The following is a 20530-nucleotide window of genomic DNA, read 5'->3' as shown; positions in this document are numbered from 1 at the left end:
CGAGCCCATTCCGTCTTCCCCCCCTCGCCCGACCCGCTCTCCTTCTCACACTTGCCTGGTCCAGCTGAGCGCTCTAAACATTTTACAGCTTTCATGACATAACTTTCAATAACCCTGGTTACAAACAGGGAAGAGACACTCCACAGGTTCTTGGGGACTCCATTTCCCAAGCAATCACTGTAGAAGTAAAGTGAACATCACTCTGTTATTCCAGCAGCCAGGAAATCAAGAAGGCAAAAACACTGCTATTGCCACCATGCATGCGCAAACATATGACTATGAAAACGTCTGCGAGTAGCAGACATGTGTAACCGTTTGTTCTGCGGTGACTTTTTGCTGTACAGCTGTGGCCAGAGGTTTTGCATCACCGAGAATTTTATGACAGAGATATAATTAAATAAAAATATAAAAAACTTCATGAACATAATTTAGATCTTTTATTTAACATCATGTGATCAAAGCAAATACAAAATGACATTGAAAAAGTCTACCGGAAGCCATAATAGTAGTACAGTATTTCATGTTAGATTGTCACATTTTTCAATTTGTCAGTTTTTGGTTACGCATGTGGAAAACTATAAAGCGGTACGTAATTCAATATCTTAACGCAACATTATTCAACAGGTTTCATTCGACTTTATGAAGAAAAACTAGTTAAATTATTGGGTAATGCAAAACTTTTGGCCATAGCTTTGTGTGTAGCACAGCTTGTGGTCATAATGAGAACTGGCACCTTTGCAAGAAGTCTTTGGAAATAACTAGGATTGAAGTGCTCTCTGGCCCTTTGAAAGTCCATCTACTGTAGGACAGGGCTGGGGCAATAACAGGTTGCTACAGTATCTATCCAAACAAAAAATAGTAAATACAGACCTAGGTTACCAATGGCATTAATATAAATACTGCTAGTTTTTAAACAACATACTCCCCTTGAGAAAAGTCTGTGGAATTTTAAGCAGTGGAATTCCGAGAACTACAGCGTTACACGTTCCCACGTGTTGCTACAACAGTTTAAATAACTTACCTGCAATTTTTATTTTCATTGTTAACATCCTGACAGCTTTTGACACTTACAACCTAAAAGCCTGTTTCAAAGCTCTTTTCAAAATGTCTGCTCTAGTGCACAGACAGTGTAAGGATTATTGCCCACATTGTCAAACAGGTAGCACAGCAATAACGATCCATGATGTGGTACAGAACAGAAAAGCCAGAGCACTTTTTTTTTTGTTTTTCTTTTTTAAATCTCTCTTCCTGCATTGATTTAGAGGGCAGATCTCAAACCCCAGGGCACTAGAGCGGCCAATTTGAAAAGAGCTTTGAAATAGAGTTTAAAGTTATAAGTGTACAAAGTTGTCAGGATGTTAACAATGAAAATAAAAAGTACAGGTACGTTACTTAAACATCCGTAGCAACACGTGAGTATGTGTAACGCTACATTTTTCAGACTCTTTATATTCTTAACACTTTATTCAACACTGCAGACCGCTCTAGTAGTTTCGTATCTATTGCCTCACTAAAAAATAGCAGGCAAGTAAACTAAACTAATTAGTTATCCTTAGGTAGTCTTTCTGTAAACCTACTTAAATAGTAATACTAAAATAATAACAGTAAAAAAAAAAAAAAAACTGTTTCTTTAATCAGTTTTAGTTGTTCATGATTGAAAAATTCCTAGCATTCAGTTATAATATATGTGCAAGAACAGAAGCTGCACGCTGTCCTGTAGGTTTCTGAGTTGCGCTTCTTTGAAGTCCATACCAGCCACACAGGCACAGTCTCACTATAATGTACTGCACTGTATGTAAATATTGTAGCTGTGGTGAGGAGGACCAGTTACTATTTAAACTCATTTTAGGATAGAAGATAAACAAGCACTTGCCTGTCACTTCCTCATGATAGCTGACCGGGTCAGGCAGCTGTAGCTCCCCCAGTAAAGGGAACTTAACAGAGCTCTGCTGAATCAGCAACTCTGTAGTCATTTCTCTGAGATTTGGTCATCTGCCAATGCGAGGATTACAAGGGAACAACAGCAGCTTTACAACAAGCAAGATACACAGCGAAAAGAAAGGGAAAAAAAATCACCCCATGTAACTGCCTTAAAAAAAAAAAAAAAAAAAAAGCGAGATTATCCTCAATAGTGGGAAGGTCCACAGCTTTGACACACAATGGTATGGATTTCATAACAAAAAAACATTAAGGTTTATAAGTGAACTTTTTTTACAGTGTTTGTGCTTGACAGATAATTGGCCTTGCCTTTTGTTAATCCCCTCGCCTTGAGCAAGGGACACTAAACTGAATCTTCTGGGTCCACCACAATGGGTCTTGGGCACTATTAGTAATGTTTATTGTTGGTCTAATTTCATAGCTAAGTTTATTTGAAGTGACTATATAATACAGTAATCCGTTATGTATCCGCCCTAACCATTTATGTGCCATGATTAAGCTCTTCAGCAATGTCACACACGTGTACAGCATAGGGATGTGCTTTTGGTACATTTTTATGGACGTTTAAACGCTTTGCAAAGTCAGAGTTTAAAGATTTAATCCATATCTACACACACTCTCTCTTTATATTACATTCAGATACTGACAGCCCTAGTTAGTATTTTCTAAGCAAATAAACCGTAAATAAGCAAATAACATTTTAACACTGCAAAGACTTAACTACAGAGTAAAAGAAAAAAAACACACAGACACACACATCAAAGTATATGCTGAAATGTTTATATTTATGGTTGTAATTGAAGTTGCTAGTGAAGATATAACTACACATACTGAACACATTTTCAGATATTATGTTTTTAAAATAGTGTCTTTCTTAAAGGTTCATTTAACAACAAAAAAAACAGGAACCTATTATGTTTTTTTTTTTTATAAGTAAACAAAATAATTTTAAAGAGAAACGAACATCACCCACTGTACAGCGCTAAAGCACAATGGCTACAGGAAAGCGAGAGAGTTGTGCTTACAATTGAAAAAAGTTGGAATTACTTTCACTTCTGGAAAAGGTAATTACCAGGGATAAAACAGCACAATATTTTGGAACTTTAAAAGAGCACTGTGACTGACATTAAAAAATTAGATTTTTAAAAGTTTGCAGTCTTTGATAGCAGCAGTGGGATTTATTTTGATCTACTGTTGCTCGAGACAAGTACTTGAGCATTACAATTTCTGAGTACACGAGTCAAACGCCACTCTCCTCTACATACTGTACTGGTGTACATAAACCTCCCAAACATTGCCACAAGGTCTGTTTTAAATGGCAATCTAACACACAATCAAGTAATATATTAAGTAATTAATATACTGTTTGCCAGTTAATTGTATATGGTATTACTAAATAATGTCAAGTATTCAAATTCACGTATCCACACAACTTTACATTAAATTGTAAAAAGGTCCTTTAGTTTAGTGCAGTCGTTCCAACATACAAATAAAAATGGTGCTAAACAAAAGTCGTTTGGTCCAAAAGCTTACAGAACAATTTCAAGTGCAAAAAGCCTTGGGGAATGGGGTCCACGAGTCTGTGGTAATTGCAACTTTTTCTCCCTTTGAAAGTTCTGTATGAACAGCTGCAGCACGATTCTTTAAGCTTTTCCAGACTCACTGTTATTGTTTTATGGGTCGGCACAGTATTGGGATAATCTTACATCGATTTCAAAACTGCTGCATTCACGAGTCACACGCACTGTCCTCACTGGGGATAACGTGATCACGCCCTCTGTGGCCAAATCTTTGGAAAATGTTGTTATGGATGTTTGCTTTTTATTGCCATCAGTCGCTCCATCCACAATAATTCTGAATGTGTTCATTTTAAACTGTGAAGCACTGAACTTCTGTTTTTGTGGTACGGCAGTTTTGTTTGGCATAATTATTTACATACCACGGTTTTGTCGTCTGGTTCCTCAAAATACTTCCAAAAGTGGCTTCCTTTGGTTAGAGATCTCATTTTAAATATAGAACAAATTCAGAAAAAAATGCTTGTCATTAACGTTATTATTGTGGAATTGATACCATACCATGCCTACTACAGGCATAAACACACAGTGTACCAATGAAGTGCCAGATCGATCGAGAATAAAACCCGCCCCAGTGTCAATCTTTCTGTTGCACCATTTAGAAAAACTACTTGAAGGCAATCGCCAAACCCCTTCCTTTTTATAATATCAGCCCTTACTGTGGCACTAGTTTGGTGACATTTGTCACGTGACCGGTTATACGTGTAGCATATTATTAAACGTTTTACCACTTCTTTAGAGTTTATATATTTAAACGTTTAAAATTCCCATCCCTAGTACAGCGCTAATGCAAAATGGCTGCAGGAAAGCAAAAGTTGTTTTCGTATTACTGTGTAAATTAGCTGACACTAATGTAAGTGTACCCAGCACTGTGGCAGGGCAGGAGCCCTGCGCATGGAGGGTTGTTTTTTTTGTGTAAATCTATATTGTAAATAGTGTGTATTTATTGTAATTAATTCATGAAGTACCTGACACTCCTGGGAGAGCCTGTCTGTTGTGTGTGGTTACTAGGTGTGGAATCTTACCAGGTGTGGAATCTAATCAATCAATCTAGAGGGGGGTCAAGTAAAAAAAGGTTCAATTTATTCACCACAGGGATGCTGCAAAACCAAAGCCAACTGGGCTAAAGAAGCTGAAATTCGCGGTGTGTGTGTGTGTGTGTGTGTCAGTGAGTGAGAGAGAACCAGAACCAGGGTTGGATACAGAAGAGTGAATAAGCAGCCAGGCGAGCAGCCAGAGTTTGTTTATTATTGAACAGAGTAGATTAGTTCACAGACTGTAGATCCCACCAAAGTTTTCCTACACTGTGTTGTACGTGCTCCGTGTGCAATCATTGCTGGCAGTGTCACGTGAGCTGTTCAGTGTGTTGACATGTAAATAAATCCTGTTCACCTGCAGCGCGTATCAACCTCAACCTCAGTCTCGATCTCCTGCCTGTCACTCAACAGCGAATGCACGCACCCACATGGCAGATGGCTACTCTGTCACAAGCATTAATACCCTGTATCTTTCTAAACAATGGATTTAGGGGAGCTCTCTAATAAAATCTCAAAACAATAATTGAGTTAATATAGTCATTGTTACAGCTGTGTATAATGCAATTTAAAACAGGATTAATTTATCAGGCTTTTTACATACCCGCCCTTAGTCAGGTCCCACCACAGTCGGATTACGTGGAGGACTACCGTATAATAATCTAATCCATAGTTCACAATGATCTTCAGTGTTCATTTGTCAGTTCCAAAAAAAGCAGACTCAAAAACAAGTTACAAAACATTACATCATACACAAACAAACAAGCAAACAAACAAACAGACACACAAACAAACCACAACTGTTGAAATTCTCACTAAAAAGTACTCCAAGCTGTTCTGACACAGTTCATTTAAGGAAACAGGATTTACTGCAGAAAAACATTCCCAGATTTTGTTGGTAAAGTCCAGCGCTTAAATTGTACATACTGTTGAACTTCATAAGAGAAGCAGAACCAGGCAAGGCCTAATGCATATTACAAAATAATACAATATTGTTTTACTCAATCTGAAATAATGACAAACTAGACCATCTGATGTTCCTCCCTTTACCACAAAAGGGCCCCTGCCAAGACTGAGCTGCAGGGAATTTACTACAGTGGGTGAGCCACTGGGAAGCCCAATACAATACAATTCTGATTAAAACAGCATTTTAAGAACCCTAGGGCACACTAATCTGAGAATCCAGAGTCATCAGTTTTGCAGGTCGCTTCTCTGGGCTGTTGAGGAAATGCACACAAACAGCTGTGTCTGGTCCAGCGGGCAATCCCAGGCAAACAGACAAGGCATCCACTAGTTTGAGTAAATCTTGAGAAAAGTACCTAGTCTGCTGTTTCAGTTACTCAACCCTTTCATCTCCACACAGTTTGACATCAGGGTCTATCCAAAAACTAAACAGAAGCAATACAATATGATCAACCTCCAAATCCTCTGGTGATTATTTTCAGCATTATGTTTAGTTTTGTAGTGATTAATGATATACTGTATTAGTTTATACTGTATTAGTAACAGTGTTTATAATGCAGTCAGTGTTGTGCAGTTCTGAAAACAGATAATTCCTGATGCTGCATGGGACAAAAAAATAAATAAATATGGACAGGTATAAGGGATAATGGTTGCTCCAATTAATGAATCTATATATAAAAAAGCTTTTTATGTCATCAGGGTTGTTGTTATGTTAGTTAAATTTGTGTGGTTGGACCTTCCCTCCCTCAAAGTTACTTGGAGTACAACGCACATATTGGCCAGTATTAGTATTAAATACAAAAATTAAAACAAATGTATTATACTGTACAGGGGGTTTGTAATGCACAACACACTTTTCAAATCGAATGGCTTGCAAATGGTTTCAGAAATATATGGCATATGCAACTAAACAAATAGGAACAACAATGTTTTAACGTATTAGTTAAACGAGTAACATCACAGATATGTGGGAATTCGCAAGGTATGCGTTTCAACGTTTGCAAACCCTGATTGGGTAACACGATTTGGGGACTGCCATGCCTCAGCATGGGGAGCGGGGGCTGCAAGAGAGGCTTGAAAAACAACTTTGATTGACACTTCTCTATGAGCACCGACCATAACATCAATATGAACCTACCGATATACAACATGTTGCAAATTTCATCACCCTCAACTGTCTGTTTCTTTAAGCGACAACATTAAAAATGCAAAATCTGATATGTACTGGATTAAACTGGTCTTTATAGACTATACAGGTGATTTACCTACGAATATTTAATCGTGGCGACTCGTACCACAGACAAGATAATACAGTAAAACTAATCGTGTAATATCCCCGTTGTATAGACACACACAGCGCATTAACCTGCACATAAAATACATTTTTAAATTAGCTCAGATCAGCAGCTTGAATTCATTTCAACTTTTTTTCTAATTCTAACTTCTGCACAGTAATAAGGCAGAGAAACAGCATTGCAAAATGTATGAACTGAATTAATGGATTAGCATTTTCCAAAGGTTATGCTAAAAGTCATTTTCCAAATAGAAATTTTTCAAAACTATCCAAGACCTACAGATTTTACAGCACGCTAGCAGAGAGTTGCATTCCTGTAACATTGCATTAACTATCCAAAGCAGGAGCAGCGATGTTGCATTCTCCTGAAAGTTCCACAAAACACAGCCCTGGAACCTTTCCATACCATGTACTTCGTATGGCCACAATAAGACTCGTTTTTAGTCCCAAACTAATTAAGCTTTATAATTTAGGGGTTGGGCTATAAACGGTTGCAAAACAATGGGGTAAATGATCAATGTAAACTCCAATATACGTTGCCTAACAAAAATACAAGTAAAAAGAAAACACTCCACTATGTGAATCAAATGCCTGCATTAGTACTTAGCTACCATTACTGTTCAACAAGGTTAACACAAACTTTTAACACAGTACCGTTCTTCTAGTAAAGCTGTAATATGGCAAAACTTAAAACCCGAATACAGACAAAACCGTACCTTTTTTCTGAGCACTTTCTGACAGTTGTTGCAGATCTGATAGGAGCTGGGACTGGCAATGGACTCTGGGCTGACGTTCATGGTGGTAGCGACCGCCGGACTGGGACAACAGGACTGTTTTTCAGCTGCAGTCGGCTGAGAGATACATTTTCCAGAATGCTAAAAATATTGACAGTATTCCCTAGCTGTCATTTGTGTGTGTGTGTGTGTGTGTTGGTTGGTGGTGGGATGGAAGCTGTCTTGTGCTTTAGGAACGAAGCCGGTGATGAGATGATAGACGGAGTGAGGGTATTCTCCCTTCGCTCTCACTCCCCCACACAAAGCTTCATCGTCCGCCGACTGCCAGTTTCCAACTTTAGCACAGTTCAAGTTAAAGCACGCCCCCCAGGCCAATCGCTTTGCTGCCGTGCATATTGTGGGCTGTCGTTTGATCTCAACAGGGCTGTGCTCTGACTCCCGCATGCGTGTTGCTCTGACACATTTTGTCCAGCGCCTGAGGTATGTACAGTGAACGCGCAATGTAATGAATAATACAGAGAAAGTAGTATATACAAACGTGTAGCCTGGTAACACATGTAATGCAACTTCCAGCTGGACGAAGTTTCACTTAATAGGGTTTGCCAAGTTTAAATGGCACACAATAACTGTAAATATTGAATCTCTATTGGTAGCTAAGGGGTCAGCAGTCTAATTTGCTATCCTATAATGCCTTTTGCCTTTGTTGAAATTAGTTTGTGCTTACCCTGGCCCCCAGTGCACATTAAACCACATAATGCAATGCAGTTGCTTTGGAGAGGCGCAGAGCTGTCTAAAATGGCACATTCAGCTTTTGCAAGGTTGTGAGAGGGAAGCTCTCAAGTTACACACTTGTAGCTTTGTACTTCCCTGTCTTTTTTTTTTTTTAATTTTTTTTTTAGTAAACTTGTTCCATATTCCTCCCTCATTTGACAGCCTTGGCATGCAAATTTCTCAAACTATGAACAAGATGACAACTTTTTTTTTTTTTTTTTTTTTTTTTCCTACAGTGCAATGGTGTCATATTTCCCTGGACACTTCAACTTCATAGTTACAAAGCTTGAAATAAGTTATTGTAAGAAAATATAGGAATCCCCTTTATATTTAGTTTTTTTCCAGTAGTTTTTGCTTGTGGTACATGGGACCTGCACATAGTTCATCTGGAACTAACTCAAACTGTTATTGTGTACTGCATGTAGTTGTAATAGTTTCTGATGGGAAGAGGGTTGAGGGTAGGGTGGCATTGCTTTCACCCTTAACCTACTCTTTGGATCAGTACAATTCTTAGCTTCCAATCCCACTCTTTGGATCAGTACAATTCTTAGCTTCCAATACCACTCTTTGGATCAGTACAATTCTTACCTTCCAGTACCACTCTTTGGATCAGTACAATTCTTAGCTTCCAATACCACTCTTTGGATCAGTACAATTCTTAGCTTCCAGTACCACTCTTTGGATCAGTACAATTCTTAGCTTCAGCTCCACAGGCAGCTCTCAGAACTAAAGGACATTCTTTTTTGAAAGACCATGTAGATGCTTTGGGCGTAGGTCTTCCCTGTAAGATTCTATAGTGTAGGAATATCGTGTTCTTTCAAGGGCAGTGTTTTTTTGTTCAGACAAAACAGGTTCAGAGCTGCACCTCCATTACCTGTGTATGTGCTTTCCCTGACTAATGGGCAGATTAAAGAAGGCTTCAGTACACGCTCAATCAAGGGTATATTCATTAATAATAATAAGCATGTTTGTTCCATACTGTGTACAATTTTCTTCTAATTTAGTGCTCATGAAATTTTACGAATAGTCATGGCAGTGGCTATAGATAGTCACGGTGCGGCAGATGCTACAGATTCCCTTCACTGCGCCATCATTTGAATGGAGGTAGCTTACAGATAAAATCTTTAATCGGCGTCTGTATTAAGCCTAGTGGAATTGAAGTACTCACCTGTAGTCCAGCGTTACCAATCAGCCCTCTTATTCGTGTAGTTACTGTCTGAGGGTTAGGCTTTAGTGTTCCTCTTTCAGGTGACCTCAGATGTTCGACTTTTCGAACCTGTATTGTTGTTTCGTGTCAAAACAAACGAGTTTGCCCTGATCTTTTATTCACGTTGTATCTATGAGGAGTCATTTCTTTTTCTGATGAGGGATACTGCCCTTCAGGGTAAAGGTATTCTACAGGGGTTATGTCAGCTCAATTTTAGTGTTAGATCTTAGCAGTCGATAGGGAAATAAAATCCTTTATGGTTATGTCATCAAATTGATTTGTACGCCGTAACATGTTGTCGATCTTCTTAAAAAATAAAATATCCTAACTCGTGTCCCACAGTTTTGCCCCTTTTAACAATAGCTTGATGTGGTCACACTGGTAGATTTAGACAAATTAGCGAGTACTGTAGCTTTGTTTGTAAATGTGTTATTGGTATTTGTTTTCTAGTGAACAACTCTCAAAACAACTGCTATCTTGCTATAAATAATAAAAAAAAATGTGCTAAAAAGAGTAACTTCCTGTGCCATAATTAGTATGGGCTTATTCATCGATGAAATCAGTCAGACTGCATACACCTACAAATTCAAAAACAACTTAATTGCCTCGCAGTTTTTCACCCAGCAACAGCATGATGTCAGCAGAAAGTGGATTTGACCAATCACAGAGCTGCTCTGCAGAAGTGAGGTCACAGGCCTGTATCTAAGCAATGCCTGAATAGCTCTCAAGGCAAAGAGATCCTGTACTTCCTCTGTGCTTTTGGCCTAGACAGGACGGCTCCGTTGTATCAAAGCATTTCGATGCACTTTGTGCTGTCTCTATTTGTTGTTTTATGTTTTAGATCAACTGAATGAAAACAAAGAGGTAGGGAGTATTCTAATATTTGCACAATACGGTGCTATATGGAAAATGTATACTGCTGTAAAAACATACAAAACTGTACATGTGCTGTGTTGCTGAACACAAATAGTTATTGTTTCTAATGGTACAGTCAAATGATAATAAAAGATTGAACATGTAAAACTACAGTCCATAATTACAATTCCTATAGAGCTTTATTCTAAATAGTGTCCTTCTAATGGGAGACATACCTAAACACACCTGTATTATAATTTGAAAGACCTTATTATAAATTAAACCAAAATCCTACTCTTTATCCTAACCCTTACCTTGACACGAACCTTCATTATGCAAGTCCAATCTATGCACCTCCAAAAAGGAGAGAGTTAGCCAGATTTCATGTGCCTTAAGATCTCAAATTGTTAGATATACAGATTTCTTATGTGGCACAGAAAAAACCCTTACCTTGACACAAAACATTTGTTTAGTTTGTATGAGCATTAATATCCTCTGTAGCGGTCATTCCTTGTAGATAACGAACCTCGACATTCCTCGCCTTTGGCTTGGGACACCTCACTGTCGCTGTGGTCAGTTATCATGCAGGTTGTAACCACTGTGTTGAACATTAAGGCTTATGTAATCAAATTATTATTATTTTTATTTTCTATCTTCTATTTTTATTTGAACTAGTTCTTAGTTATGTTTTTACATTTCTTTAATACTGTGTAGGTCTGTAATAAAGGCAGTAAAATACGTTCACATTAGTCATTTTTGATCATAAGAATACAATGTAATGCAACTTATACAAACAAGTTTTCACATTATAAAAAATAAATTAAACAAGGCATATTGGGGGTAAAGTTCACAGACAGCACCCAAAAAGTTAAAATGTGCTATCCCGCTTGCATTGCAACTTTCTTGGTTGTCTCTCCAAGGAAGCTTTCTAATGCTGTTTAATGACACTTTATTAAAATAATAATGAAATAAGTCTGATAATTGAATCCATTCACTGTTAAATATAATATAGTACTGTTGTGAGGCTTTCAATTCACCACAAGGTTGAAAACCACAGCTGAATTGTATTTACAGCAATCGTTTCCATTTCATCCCATTCATCATTGTGAGAGCCAGGAGTGCAGTTTGACATAGGCCTATGGGGACCCATTTGGAAAGCAATTTATTGCTGTCCCATACCTGTGAAATGTACTGGCAAGCTTTACAGAGAGAACAGGGGATTATACAAACTGCAAACATAGCCACAGCAAAAATATAACATAGCAAATGTAGGAAACTTTAAAGCAAAGCTACAGACTACAACAACCAAAGCCATTATTAGAGAAGTGGAATTTGTGGAATCCTGTTATCATGAGATAACAATACAATGCATTTGGATAAACAAATATCATGATTGTTCTCTCTTCATTCACTCCATCTATGTTTAAACCTTAATTAAACAGCTGATATTGGGGAAATAATTTTCTTAAGTCAAGCTATGCATCTGCTAAGCAATTCGTATTATCTTGAGTTTAGTTCTTGAGTTATCGTTTTATGCAGGTGCCATAAAATGTTGTAGTGCATAGTGAGATAATCTACAGAATCCGAGCACTGTGATTGACTTGAAATTATGTCATTGAACAGCACCTACAAAGTAAATAATCAGCACACTGATGCTTATGTTTAAACTTGCCTCTGTCTGTTATAGCAATTATACTACATGTTTTTTTTTTTATTGTTTTTTTTTATGCATTTGGTTGAGATGTTGTTTGAGTTCCTATGAGCGAAAGTACTTGTTTTATGATGAACTGTCTTGCTAAAAAGACAAGGTAGAGCATTATATTACAGTTTTCTTTTTCCTTTAGTTTCAATTTGGTTTATGAGTCATTTTCTCTGCTTGTCTATAACCAACTTTATTTTTTGGTAACCAAAACAAGTGGTCTTCTGCTTTCTTTTGGATTTCTTCCAGGAGAATGTGCTCGGCAGATTTAATTGATTACTGGATTACAGGTTATTGGATTAGGCTCCACATTTTTGGCACGTTACATTTAAGGTAATAAGGGAACAGTTTGAGTAGAGACAACCCGATCCACTTTCAGGCATGTTCATATCATTCAGTCTCTACTAAAAGAGAATAGCTAGCCACAAGACACCTTTTTTAGTTACCATATTAATAATTGCCCACCAACTTTTGTTTTTACTGGGGACTTCAGCAATCACAGGCCAGATAATCAAGCTGCTTAAAGCAGCACTGGGTGGAGGTGGGGGGGTCAGTGAGCTCAGCTCTGTCACTGCCAAGTATTGAGCAAATAAATACTGCAGCACAAGAGAGAGCTGTTATCTGTTTTTCATTGGAGGTGATTAGCTGGGGATTTGCAGGCATGTTGGGTTGGGGGTATAACTGTATGCCTTTTTTCATGAAACTTTCTCCAAAACATCCCTAAAACGTCTAACACCATTTTATTGTATTTATTTTGTTTTGAATTAGTTTCCTACTGCTGCACAAATTCTTCTGAGAAACTTTGACATTGCTTTGTTTGGGCAGACAAGACACCCAGCTTCCAGTCTCCTCAGGTGTAGTAATACAGTGTTTCCCAGCCCTGTTCCTGGCGGCACACCATGTCTGCTGGTTTTTGTTCCAATGCAGCGCTCAATTGCTTAATTGAACCTTTCATTGAACTAATAAAGTGATTAACTGGGCATTTTTCCATTATTTTCAAGCTCTTTGTTTGTTAGTACAGTTCAATTAAGCAATTAGCGCTGCCGTCAGGAACAGGGTTGGGAAACACTGTAGTAACACACACAGAGATATGCAGAGATACATTATGACATTCCACACGTAATGTTTACTCTAGGCATGTAGAAAATGGCAAGTTGGTAAAATATACATGGTTCATAAGTTAGATTTAATTTCTTCTCTAACACTAACTAACACTCTACTCTCTGCCCGTGCCACCTCCCTCTCTTCTGTCCTAATTCTCCTGGACCTCTCCGCTGCCTTTGACTGAGTCGGCCACTCTATTGTCCTGTCCTCCCTTGCTGACCTGGCACTCTCCGGTACTGCTCTCGCCTGGTTCTCCTCCTACCTCTCTGATTGCATGTACCCTCTTCCTCTTGCTCTCTTTCTAAAGGCGTCCCAAGGCTCAGTCCTGGGACCCCTCCTGTTTTCTCTCTACACCTGCTCCCTGGGTCCCCTCATCTCCTCCCATGGCTTCTCGTGTCATTCTTGTGCTGATGATGCCCAGATCTTCCTCTCCTTTCCCCCGTCAGACTCCCACATCTCCTCCCGTATCTCTACACCTCTCGGCCATCTCCTCCTAGATACAGTCGCATCATCTTAAACTAAACCTCTCCAAATCAGAACTCTTTTTCTTCCCCCTCTTCCTCCCCCACCACTAATCTCTATGTATATTCCTCTTGAATCCACAACCCTCTCTCCTTCCTCATCCACCAAGAACCTTGGTGTCACCTTCGACCCCTCCCTCTCCTACTCTCAGCACATCTATATGGCAGAATTCACCCCTTCCTCACCAACTACTCCACGCAGCTCCTAGTTCAGGCTTTAGTACTGTCCCGCCTTGACTACTGCAACTCCATCCTGGCAGGCCTCCCTGCTTCTGCTATCTGTCCACTCCAGCTCATCCAAAACTCTGCTGCTCGCCTTGTCTTTTCCCTTCCTCGTTTCTCCCATGCTACTCCACTGCTCCTCTCCTTCCACTGGCTCCCTATCGCTGCTCGCATTCAATTCAAAACTCTTGTACTCGCCTATCGCTGTCTCTGTCTCTTACTTGAAATCATTCTTCTCCATTTATTGTAATTACTACTTGCTCTCAATGGAATTTATAGCAAATATTTTTTACGATACATTTAACTGCTCTTAGTCGAAATCACTCTCAAACGTAATTAGTTACTGTATTTTTTTCTCATTTGAATTTGCTCTTATTCACTACTGACTTTATTGTATTTCATAATTGCTCTCGTCTGCTAAGAAATAAATAATAATTTAAGTTAAATGTCTGAAATCTTTGGGCATGGGTGGGCATGTGACATATATACATCACAGAATTCTTAAAAAATGCAAAATATTTTAATATGTCATCTCACTGGAGTAGAAGCATCCTAAAATGTTACCCATTTTCTATGAATGACAAACATCTGAATGTGGGACACTTACTGGCTGTTACCCCCCGCCCCCCAAAAAAAAAGTATGTTTTGTTTGTTTGCTGTGACTTTCATAGCTGGTGAATGACTTGGAAATAAGAAGATTTGTAATAGATGTGGACCTTTCATATTGTTATATAAAGTGTTCCCTAAAAGCACTTTGTGCCTGTTAAGAGATCTAGAAACATTTAGGCAACCACCCTTCTAGCTGTTCTTCATCTAACCCTCAAAAATGGCTTTTTGCAAATGGTACTACCAGGAGTTGTGGAGGGTTGTGTACTGTACATACATACATACATCTTCTTCTTAGTGTGTGCTGTTCTTGCGCAGCCAAGCAACTGCTGAATCAATAGCTGTGTGTAAAGTCCACCCGGGAAACTTGTCAACGGGCAGTCCTCCACAACGTGAAGCATTGTCTGTTTCTGCCCACATGAGCAGAGTGGGCTGTCTACGAGGCCCCAGTCATAAAGACACTCTGCACACCGACCGTGACCAGTACAATAGTGATTGAGTAAAGTCCAATCTTGGCATGGCAGGTCAAAGCCGGGCGGGCGGTCTGTTGGGTCGGCAATGAGGAATTGGTTGCGAGTGTCGCTCTGGAACCACTCCTCTTGCCACTGGGTTGTTGATGACCAATCAGGGTCAGGAAGTGCCAGAAAAGCCAGACTGGACGTCTAGATTCCAGACGCACCTTTGGTGGATGGAGGATAAAGTCATGCAATGGTAGTGCCGGGTTATCCTGGATCTTGTTGACGATACATACATACATACATATATACAAAAAAAGTAGCTGGGTACAAGAAAGCAAAGGTTTCTTTATAATTTAATTTCAGTTCAAGGCTCATCTAAACAAACAAATGTGAAACAGTTATACTCTTTGTACGATAAAAACATGACCTTGTAGATTGCACTCTAGACATTGTTGTCTATAGTTTGATAATATATTCCATCATATAATCAGTAGAAGGTGAGCTATTGTTTTATGCACATCCAATATTGGTCAATAGCATAATAAAAAATTAAAAAAAACACAATTTATTGTCCGTGAATGTTATTCTTGCCAAACATGTGCCTTTTGGTCTGAATTTATTTGTGCTATAAAATGTTTGTGTAGTGTCATATTGTCCTGATAACCAAATTAACGTTTCACGAATTATACAGTTATTCCCGACTAACCATATCATGCGTAAAGGTAGCAACCTGCAAGCTGCTACTATAGGAAATGTAGAAGCAGAAGTTGACAGATTAGCGCTGTACTTTTCAAGAACTCGCACAAACACAGAAATGTCAGACTGAACCCCTGAAAGTTCTAATTGATTGCTCACACACTGATGTGTATTTCAATACACCTGAAATGATTTGTCTTTTCCTTGTTTGTCCCATGATCATAAGAGCTACAATTTTATTAGAATTTCTATGCATTTTTTATATATCTTGCTAGTTAAAACATATATTGTAGAAACAGAGAATACTAAATTAACGTTCATAGTCTGTACGGCACTTGTTTACGTGAATGAGACTTGCCAGATAGCTCATGAGACCCCAGCGGGGTTGAGTTTGATATTTACAGCCATCCTCCCAAATGTAAATAATAAGCGTTCCAGGGATGCTGTATTTCTACTACAGGTGTATTATAGAGTTTATTTTCTTTAGGAATTTAATTGAAGCATACATTACCATGGTTGGCAATGGGGAGTTGTGAATGCAGAGTGATGAGCTGTGGTTTGAAGTTTCACAAAGAGCCTCTATGGGCTCAGCTGTCAGGCTGTCTGGTATTTATGTAACCAGGAGGGCCCATTACAATGTGATCAAACTACCAAACTAGCCTTATGTAATGTTAGCAGATATTTGAATACGTCGCAGATATTCTTCATGGATTAAATTGCTATATAATAATGATAAAAAATAGAAAATAAACTTTTTAAAAGCAACAATAAAATTAAAACATTACTGGATTCATCTGTAGCTAGATTCCCTGTACTCTAGTAGCAGCTTATTATGCAGACGCATTGGATATCAACTTTTAGTGTTAGTGTGCATTAGAAGTAAAAGAAAAACACAACAGCAATGTGGGAACCTGCAGCTTTAAAATGTACTAAACATAAACACTGATTCTTTCAGTTTTTAATTATCCAATCTGAACTGCTTCAGCACTGCTGGGCAGTGACCCCACTACCATTAGACAGTAGGACAAGCTGCCAGACATCCCCTGACTGCCAGAATAAATGATGGGTTCAGTTTCAGCAACCATGTTGAATGGTGTCAGTTACCAGACATTTATAAACGTGGCTTTCTTGGTTGGAAAAAAAAGGAAGCCAAAGGCTAACATATCTCTAGGCACTCATAGGATTAACTCACAGGAATGGCAAATTAAGTTTTTTTCTTTGTTGTATTTCCAGTGCTGCTCGAGTTACTCCAATAGTTATTGTAAGTTTAAAAAAATAAAACACAGTTAATGCTGTATATAGATATTTCAGTTTGGTGCGATCATGTAACAAAATGAAGTTACAAATGTCCTTTCCGTAGTTTTCTTTCCCTTTTATTCTGCATGACATTCTGAATGGTTCTAGGTTCTATTACTCTATTCGGCTGGAGTCTTGCACCCAGACCTGTGTTGTTTTGCCATGTTTGTTTCACCTCCTGATCTTGAGAAATCATGAGATATTGTCACTTTTCATCTGCTTCTCAGTTCTTTGTTTTGGGTCTATGGCAGTGGTCCTCACCAAACATTCGCAGAGGCCCCATTAGTATAAATAACTGCTAAATCATTGACATGAATCACCTTGTGGAATAAAGTTAATCACCATTATTCCAGAAGCATTAGAAATTACACATTGATGGTTATTGCTGCTGTTCTAGCTAACTGGAGGTATTTGCACATAAGTTTGCAATGTACATGGAGATAGCAAAGAGAGCATGAATCTTTATTTCCCTAGGAACCTTATTTTGAAGACCACTGGTCTATAAGATCTGTTTCTAGTACAATGAAACCTAATTTGTTTTTTTTTTCCTCACTGGTGTTTTGGTGATACATCTAAAGATATTTTAATACATATTTTATAGACTTTTAATGCACTCTGTTTGCTCAATAGTGTGCCCTGCTGGTGACAAGCCACAGAGCATTTTTAAAGCTATTGTCATGGCAACCAAGACGAACGCTCTCCCTTTTGAACTGTTGAGCAATTGGGGGAGAAATAGCTAAAATAAAAGGAACAAGGAAAGTAAAAATAGAATAAAAAATATACTGTATTCTCGTGATACTTACAATAAGGAAGTGATAACAACAAAATGCTGTAATTGCTGTAATGCAAAATTTTGTAGTAAGAAAGATATAAAGAAATATTGGTAACACAGGGCTACAGTATATTCTCTACTCTCCCTTATTAAGCCGTGTAAATGCTTCTCCTTTATTACTTATGTGTTATACTATAATAAGTTGTAAACAATTTGATGAATTTCTCTAGTTTCTACAGTTTCTTATGCTTGAACTAAATTTGTCACTCAAAGTATTTTCACTGTCGCAGCATTCTCTTGAATTTGAATATATACTTTTTCCTTCTCCTTATAAATCCAAATAATTGCTAACTCTTGAATCCGGATGTTATTTATGTTATTACTGTCAGGTGTACTCCTCGTGGTCGGTACCGCAGTGTGTACTGATTGGCTAGATCAGGTGCAGTGCTGACTGTGAAGAGGAGCCTGGCAGTATATAGGGGAGTAGTTTTGGGAGCTCGCCCTTGAGTGTTGGGCCGCATTGTGTTGCTTGTGTTTTTTGCGACCAGCTTTGTACTTGCAGTGTTGCAGACTGCGAGGAGTGACTTGAAGGAGCAGCGCAGAGATACACACTCTGTAGAGAAGCTACGACTGAGGACCCCAGGGCCGTGCTGCCTGTTACACCAGCTGTGTGGAAGATTCTTTATTTGGATCGTGTGAAAGTGTTCGGGACTTGTTTGTTTATTATTTTTATTTTCAACCTGAGCTTAACCTCACTGGTTCTGTTTTTTTGTTTGTTTGCCTGTAATAATAAAAGGCACCCAGGCGGGGTGTTTTTCTGCATCTCATGTTGTTGACGTAATTCTTGTGCAACCACTCACCACATGCTGGCATGGACCCACTATGTCTGGCTTCGGGCAGCTCTGGTAAACATCCCTGTAGAGTACTGTGCACAACAGTGATGATAACTATCAATACAGAACAGAAGCCTGTGAGTTTTCACTTCATGGTCAGCAAGAACTCACAACCTTGTGCTTCTTTTCAATATGTATAATTTGCAAACTACCAGTGGTAAGATTCAATAAGTTTGCAAGGATCACCCAGTAGAATGATTTAGCTATAGAAAAAATACATTTCAGACTCCCATGGGTAGACACATTGGGCAGAATTTTCAAAAGGTTTGAAATGATCATGAAAGCTGTCTCCCTGTACACTGGTAGTTTCCATAACCTGCATTTTGATTAACAAGTTCCCCTTATCTAGTTGTTGAGAAAGGAAGTCTTTAATTAACTCTTGTTTTTTTGGAAAATGTTAAATAACCTCAAATACAAACTGTAAACTATCAACTATATAATACTGATTTTTTTGACTATAACGCACTAATTCATTTATTTTCTGTATACAAATTGAATTTCTAAAGCAATAAAATATGTTATTAAAAAAAAAAATTGACATAACCAACAATCATAAAAAGCTAACAAATTCTACACTGGGTCACAAGGACACTTTGAATAAGGTCTGGCAGCCAACGATAGACTTGGGTTACACTGACCACAGATGAAAACAAATTCACTTTGATATTTTATTTTGGGTTGAATGCTTCTGACATATACCGAGGAGTCAAAATAATTAGCCAGCTTAGCGAAACATAACCCCTTCACACAGACTGACCTCAAAACTGGAATTAAGAAAGTCTTTGATCAGTGGCTTTTTTTCTTTATAGACGGACAAGTTGAATTGTCCCCCAGCAGCAGCAAAATTAATCTTGGTTGAAAAGAAAGAAGAAGCAGTACATTTTGTACCAAAATGGGTTTTTTTGTTTTGTTTTTTGGGGGGGGGGCAATAAAACAGTCTTTTAAAAAATTAGCAACTTCCTTCTGTATTTTATCATAATTTGTGGTTGATTTTATCAGAACATCACAGATGTATTTCTCTTACTTCCTACAGCACCCTGGAATTGATATCTAACGTATTAATCTACACCATCATCCAAAACAGCATATCAGAGTGTTCTGTTGGCTACAGTGACTCCGGGATGAAGTTTAACTACAACACAAAAGAAACAGTGTATGCTTCAGGCTTGCGTAAAGCAGTTTATGGGATGTGTGTTTTACAGTATTGCTGTCTGGATTTGACAAAAACAAACTGCTTGACATAGAATAATGACTTTAAAACCTCAATGGAGTGTTACATTTGATTGATCTTGCTTTGAGTTTGTTTTGTTTTCATAATCTAAGAGGTTTAAAGGTGTCCTATGACCTTGGTTTGTTATTATATTTACATTAATATACATTATATTTATGGCATGACAATAATGCGCGCTGGTTTAAATGATAACAACTTCTATAAAAGCATGATGTGAGATGTAGGGGATGATGGCCCATGTCAATTGCCATGTCTGGAGTGGCAGAAACTGATGACTTTGATGACACCTCTTCAAACCACAATGGAAGCTGATGGAAAAAGCTACAGCCTGACACGTTATACAATCAATCCTAAAGTCTGGTATAAAAACATTTTGGCCAATGCCTTCACCTGTTTAATGTGTTTGTGCTGTTTTGAGGTACTCCGCTGAAATATTGAAGTATTTGGCCCCTTTTCCTAAGTAAGTATGGCCGCCTCCACTATATTCCCACATTATATCCCGCAAAAATCCCTGAATAAGCAAAGCCCATGTTCTGTTCATCAGTCTTAGTGATGGACAGACGTTAGATGCATGGCACTGTGGGCTAATGTAGTTGTTAAACCTCTTGAGGTTAAGGTAAGTAAAAAGACATCACGAAAACACCATGAGATTCAGCACTGTT

At 38.3% G+C, this 20530-nt stretch overlaps 1 protein-coding gene across 1 annotated transcript in view; it reads right to left on the bottom strand.

The window, feature by feature from the left end:
• The window catches only part of sesn3 (sestrin 3), a 31402-nt gene extending 23510 nt beyond the window's left edge, over window positions 1-7892 (bottom strand). Inside the window, exon 1 of the mRNA XM_041233169.1 lies at window positions 7520-7892. Coding sequence (XP_041089103.1) covers window positions 7520-7600 — 81 coding nt within the window. The 5' untranslated portion in view covers window positions 7601-7892. The remainder of the gene's footprint in view (window positions 1-7519) is intronic.
• Window positions 7893-20530: the final 12638 nt, after the last annotated feature.

The sequence above is a fragment of the Polyodon spathula genome, chromosome 30 (assembly GCF_017654505.1).
Source record: "Polyodon spathula isolate WHYD16114869_AA chromosome 30, ASM1765450v1, whole genome shotgun sequence".
In the NCBI taxonomy this organism is placed as follows: Eukaryota; Metazoa; Chordata; class Actinopteri; order Acipenseriformes; family Polyodontidae; genus Polyodon; species Polyodon spathula.
The sequence above is the reverse complement of the archived record's forward strand: the minus strand, read 5'-3'. Positions and strand labels throughout refer to the sequence as shown.